At 42.8% G+C, this 6,000-nt stretch overlaps 1 protein-coding gene across 2 annotated transcripts in view; it reads left to right on the forward strand.

Annotated features, from left to right (window-relative positions):
• LOC122552990 (ribosome-binding protein 1-like) overlaps positions 1–6,000 on the forward strand; it is a 133,686-nt gene that overhangs the window by 21,237 nt on the left and 106,449 nt on the right. For both annotated transcript variants that reach the window (XM_043696342.1, XM_043696344.1), the window contains exon 2: positions 2,385–3,096. In XM_043696342.1, coding sequence (XP_043552277.1) covers positions 2,415–3,096 — 682 coding nt within the window. In that variant the 5' untranslated portion in view covers positions 2,385–2,414. The remainder of the gene's footprint in view (positions 1–2,384; positions 3,097–6,000) is intronic.

The following is a 6,000-nucleotide window of genomic DNA, read 5'->3' on the forward strand; positions in this document are numbered from 1 at the left end:
ACAATCCAGGGTCAAAGAGAAAAACCAAGCATATGGAGATCTGGAAAAGGATTGGAGAAAGGAGAAAATGAGAGATTATGAGGAACTGCAATGATTTGGGGTGGGATGAGAGCAGGGTGAAATAAATAGGTGGCAATAAGGTGCCAGTCTGGCTCAGTGGGTCACATTCTGATCTCTGAAGCAGAAGGTCATGAGTACAAGTCCTTTGCAGTCACTTCATTGGTTGTAAAATATTTTGAGACATCTTCAGGCCATGAAATGTGCTATATAAATAAAAGTATTGTTTACTATATTTTATTTATCTGAGACATGGATAGAGCAGGGTGAGGAATGGATGTTACAGGTCCGGGGTATAGATCTTTCATTAAGAACAGGCAAGACAGTAAAAGATGGGGAGGTATGGCCTTGTTAGTCAAGGATAGTATAACGGTAGCTGAAAGAACCTTTGACGAGGACTTGCCTACTGAGGTAATGTGGGCCGACGTTAGAAACAGGAGAGGAGAGGTCACACTGCTTGGAGTTTTTTATAGGCGTCGGCAGAGTTCCAGGAAGAGAGGATTAGCAAAATTATTCTGGATAGGAGTGAAAGGAACAGTGTGGTCATTATGGGGGACTTTAACTTCCCCAATATTGACTGGAAATGCTATAACTCTAGTACATCGGATGGATCAGTTTTTGTCCAATGTGTTTAGTTACGAACAGGTGTTGTCAATTCTAGAAGGAGTGAAAGTAGATAAGTCCCGTGGGCTGGATGGGATTTATCCGAGGATTCTCTGGGAAGCTAGGGAGGAGATAGCAGCGCCTTTGGCTTTGATATTTGAGTCATTGTTGTCTACAGGTTTAGTACCAGAGGACTGGAGGATTGCAAATGTGTGCCCTTGTTCAAGAAGGACAGTAGAGATGACCCAGGTACTTATAGACCAGTGAGCCTTACTTCTGTTATAGGAAAGGTTTTGGAAAGGATTATAAGAAATGAGATTTATAATCATCAAGCAAGCAACAATTTGATTTCAAATAGTCAACATGGTTTCGTCAAGGGCAGGTTGTGTCTCACAAACCTCATTGAGTTTTTTGAGAAGGTGACCAAGCATGTAGATGAGGGTCGGGCAGTTGACATGGTTTCTGTGGACTTCAGTAAAGCCTTTGATAAGGTTCCACATGGTAGGCTGTTGGAGAAAATGCAGAGACATGGAATTCAGGGTGATTTAGCAGTTTGGATTAGAAACTGGCTTTCTGAAAGAAGGCAGTGAGTGGTGGTTGATGGAAAATATTCAGCCTGGTGTCCGGTTACTAGTGGTGTGCCACAAGGATCTGTTTTGGCATCACTGCTGTTTGTCATTTTTATAAATGACTTAGGCGCAGGCATAGGTGGATGGATTAGTAAATTTGCAGATGACACTAAAGTCAATGGAGTAGTGGACAGTTTGGAAGAATGTTACAGATTGCAGGGGGACTTAGATAAACTGCAAGATTGGGCTGAGAGGTGGCAAATGGAGTTCAGTGCAGCTAAATGTGAGGTGATGCACTTTGGGAAGAATAACAGGAAGGCAGAGTACTGGGTCAATGGAAAGATTGTTGGTAGTGTGGATGTGCAGAGGGATCTTGGAGTCCATGTACACTGTAAGTTGCCACCCAGGTAGATAGTGCTGTTAAGAAGGGATACAGTGTGTTAGGTTTCATTTGTTTGGATTGAGTTCCGGAGCTGCAATATCATGCTGCAACTATACAAAACGCTAGTGCGGCCACACTTGGAATATTATGTACAGTTCGTCGCTATATTTTGGGAAGGATGTGGAAGCATTGGAAAAGGTGCAGAGGAGATTTACCAGGATGTTGCCTGGTCTGGAGGGAAGGTCTTATGAGGAAAGGCTGAGAAACTTGGGTCTGTTCTCATTGGAAAGAAGAAGGCTAAGAGGGGATTTGATAGAGACATACAAGATGATCAGAGGATTAGATAGGGTAGACAATGAAAGTCTTTTTCCTAGGATGATGACGTCAGCTTGTACAAGAGGGCATCACTACAAATTGAGGGGTGATAGATTTAAGACAGATGACAGAGGCAGGTTCTTTACTCAGAGAGTGGGAAGGGCGTGCAATGTCCTACCAGCCAATGTAGTTAACTCAGTCACATTAGGGAGATTTAAACAATCCTTGGATAAGTACATGGATGATGATGGGATAGTGTAGGGGGACGAGCTGAGAATAGTTCACAGGTCGGCGCAACATCGAGGGCCAAAGGGCCTGTTCTGCGCTGTATTGTTCTACATTCTATGTTCTACTTCCCTTCTGATTTCAATCTAATATTTCTTCGCCTAGGTTAATTGTTGTTCAAAAGTGAAGAGTCCATGCTTCAATCCATGCTAATGTAATATTTTATTTTGCAGGTCTTATACAAATCGAGTCTTTGAGCAAACATGGACATCTATGACCCACAAACCTTGGGCTTCATGGTGTTTGGTGGCTTCATGGTCATCTCTGCCATTGGAATTTTCTTGGTCTCCACCTTCTCCATGAAGGAAACGTCCTATGAAGAAGCCTTGGCGAAACAGAAGAAAGAGCAGGAAAAGGCTCAACAGGCTAAATCGGAAAAGAAGAAGAAAGAAAAATCTGTGGAGAAGAAAGGAAAACCAAAGAAAAAAGATGAAAAACCCAATGGGAGAATCCCAGAAGCTGAGCCTGTGCAGGATGTCTCCGAGACAGAGGTTGAAGTTGAGCCTGTTATTGTGCCAACTATTGAGACTCCCATTATGGCCGTTTCGTCTCCTCTTCCTCCTGAGTCTTCTCCCCCGGCCTCCAAAGAAAAGAGGAAGAAGGAAAAAAAGGTTGCCAAAGTCGAGCCTGCCCCGAATCCTGTGTCAGCCCATGCTCCTGTTGGCAGCTCCTCTAAACAAGCACCTGCACCTGTGGTGGAGATGGTTACTAGGGAAGTGCCAGTGATGGCAGTCCCTCCCGTAGGTGCCCAGCAGGGTGTACCCATTGCTGCTACTCCTTCCACTGTAAGTGTCAAAAAGATTGAAGCAACTACCAACCAAGATGAAGCAAAGCAAGATGCCCCAGCTAAGAAGAGGATTGCATCTAAGAAAAAGTCTGAGCCCAGTGAGTACTTGAGCTTTCTTGTTTCTGGGGTCTAATCTTAAACTGTCAAAATGGATGACATCATCTCTCACACATCTGTCTCTTTCATCTTTGGGCAATGTGTTTGGAAATGTCTTGAACTTTTTACCCACTCTCTGATAAAGAAAATAACTTTCATTTATATGATACCTTTCACAACATCAAAATATTCCAAAGCACATTACAGCCACTGAAGAACTTTGGAAGTATAGTGATTATTGTAATGTCGAACACATGGCACCCAAGCAATGTCCAAATCAGTAATGTGACAATGGCCAGGTAATCTATTTTTTCAACCTTGATATCTAAATAATCCTCAGGACACTGTGTAAATTCCCCTTCTCTTCAGATTGGCAATTTGGAATCATTATCATCTACCTGAGAAGACAGGGCCCAAGTTTACTGTCTGATTGGAAAGACATACTGAGTATGCAGCACTCCCTCAGTGTTGCATTGTCAGCTTGCATTTTGTGTTCGCCTCTGGACTTAGCCCCTTGACTTTCTAATTGTTACTCACTGTACCAAAGCTGACCTGCATATTAATCTTTTACTGTAGAATGTTAAATTTCTGCCAGACTCAATATAATTGCTGCACCTATCATAAGCTGTTTTCCTCCAGTTTTTTAAAGATATTTAATATACTGGGAATTTGGTATACTGTACAGTGCAATACTTTGTTGCGCTGGTTGAACTTTTTTCCAATGACCCTGAGCATTTTTACAAATAGCTGGCTTTATTTTGAAAGTTTATGTCTAACATCATCCAACTGGAAGCAATATCCAAAGCCCAAAGTATTGAGGAAAATTGGTGCTCGTAGCTTTAAGTTTTGAATGTCTTAAGATCCATTGTGAGCATCTGCCACAATCTGTTTATCTTGATCTTTTAAACTGAGAAAAAACAGTGAAGCATGACATTGGCTATCATGCTAGCTTTTACCAAAGTGGCTTTCAAAATTAAAATTTAAAATTTCTGTAAATATAACAACTGAGGAAAGCATTGAAAAAAAATGTCAACTCTATGGACAACCCAGTAAACATTCCAAGCAGTAGGCCAGCTAGCAATTTCCAGCATGTTAGGCATCAATATCAATATTCGTGAACCGTGGATAACAGGAGAAATTGTATGACTAGCCGAGAGGAAAAGGGAAGCGTACATAAGGTCTAGACAGCTAAGAACAGAACGGGCCCTGGAGGAATATCGGAAGAGTAGGACTAGTCTTAAGTGAGGAATCAAGCTGGTTAAAAGGGGTCATGAAATAGCGTTAGCGAGCAGAATTAAGGAGAATCCCAAAGCATTTTATTCTTATATAAGAAGCAAGCGGGTAACTAGAGAAAGGATTGGTCCACTAAAGGATAATGAAGGAAGGCTGTGTGTCGGACTTGAGAGAATGGGTGAGATTCTGAATGATTACTTTGCATCAGTGTTCACTGAGGAGAGGAACTGATGAATCTTGAGATTAGAGATAGAAGTTTGATTAGTCTGGATCACATTGACATAAGTAGGGAAGATGTGTTGGGTATGCTAGAGGTTATTAAGGTGGACAAATCTCCAGGATGGGATGGGATCTATCCCAGGTTGCTGAGGGAGGTGAGAGGAAATAGCTGGGGCCCTGACAGATATCTTTGTGGCATCCTTAAATACAGGTGAGATGCAGGAGGACTGGAGGGTAGCTCATATTGTCCTCCTGTACAAGAAGGGTAGTAGGGATATTCCAGGTAACTACAGACCAGTGAGCCTGATGTCAGTGGTGGGGAAGTTGCTGGAGAGGGTACTGAGAGTTAGGATCTATTTATATTTAGAAGAGAATGGACTTATCAGTGATAGGCAACATGGTTTTGTGCAGGGTAGATCGTGCCTTACCAACTTAGTAGGGTTCTCCGAGGAAGTGACCAAGTTGAAAGATGAAGGAAGGGCTGTTGATGTACATGGACTTTAGTAAGGCATTGGATAAAGTTCCCCATGGTAGACTAACGGAGAAAGTGAAGTCACATGGTGTGCAGGGTGTTCTAGCGAGGTGGATAAAGAACTGGTTGAGCAACAGGAAACAGAGTAGTAGTTGAAGGGAGTTTCTCAAAATGGAGAAAGGCGACCAGTGGTGTTCCATAGGGGTCAGTGTTGGGGCCAATGTTGTTTGTAATATATGTACATGATCTAGAAGACGGCACTGTTGGTATGACCAGCAAGATTGGTGGAGTAGCAGAAAGCATAAGGGACTGTCAGAGAATACAGGAGGATATAGATAGACTGGAGAGTTGGGCAGAAAAGTGGCAGATGGTTTTCAATCCAGACAAATGTGAGGTGATGCATTTAGGCAAGTCTAATTCTAGAGCGAATTATACAATGAACGGAAGAGCCTTGGGAAAAGTTGATGGGCAGAGAGATCTGGGAGTGCAGGTCATTTGTACCCTGAAGGTTGCTGCACACGTGGATAGAGTGGTCAAGAAGGCATATAGTATGCTTGTCTTCATTGGACGGGGTATTGAGTATAAGAACTGGCAAGTCATGTTACAATTGTACAAGACATTGGTTCGGCCACATTTAGAATACTGTGTATAGTCCGGGTCGCCACATTACCAAAAGGATGTGGACGCTTTGGAGAGGGTGCAGAGAAGATTAACGAGGTTGTTGCCTGGTATGGAAGGTGCTAGCTACGAAGAGAGGTTGAATAGGTTAGGTTTATTATCATTAGAAAAAAGGAGATTGAGGGGGGACCTGATTGAGGTTTACAAAATCATGAAGGGTATAGACAGGGTGGATAGAGACAAGCTTTTTCCCAGGGTGAAGGATTCAATAATGAGAGGTCACGCTCTCAAGGTGAGAGGTGGAAACTTTAAGGGGGATACACGCGGCAAGTACTTCACACAGAGGGTGGTGGGCGTTTGGAAC

Source organism: Chiloscyllium plagiosum, chromosome 9 (genome assembly GCF_004010195.1).
Source record: "Chiloscyllium plagiosum isolate BGI_BamShark_2017 chromosome 9, ASM401019v2, whole genome shotgun sequence".
Lineage (NCBI taxonomy): Eukaryota > Metazoa > Chordata > Chondrichthyes > Orectolobiformes > Hemiscylliidae > Chiloscyllium > Chiloscyllium plagiosum.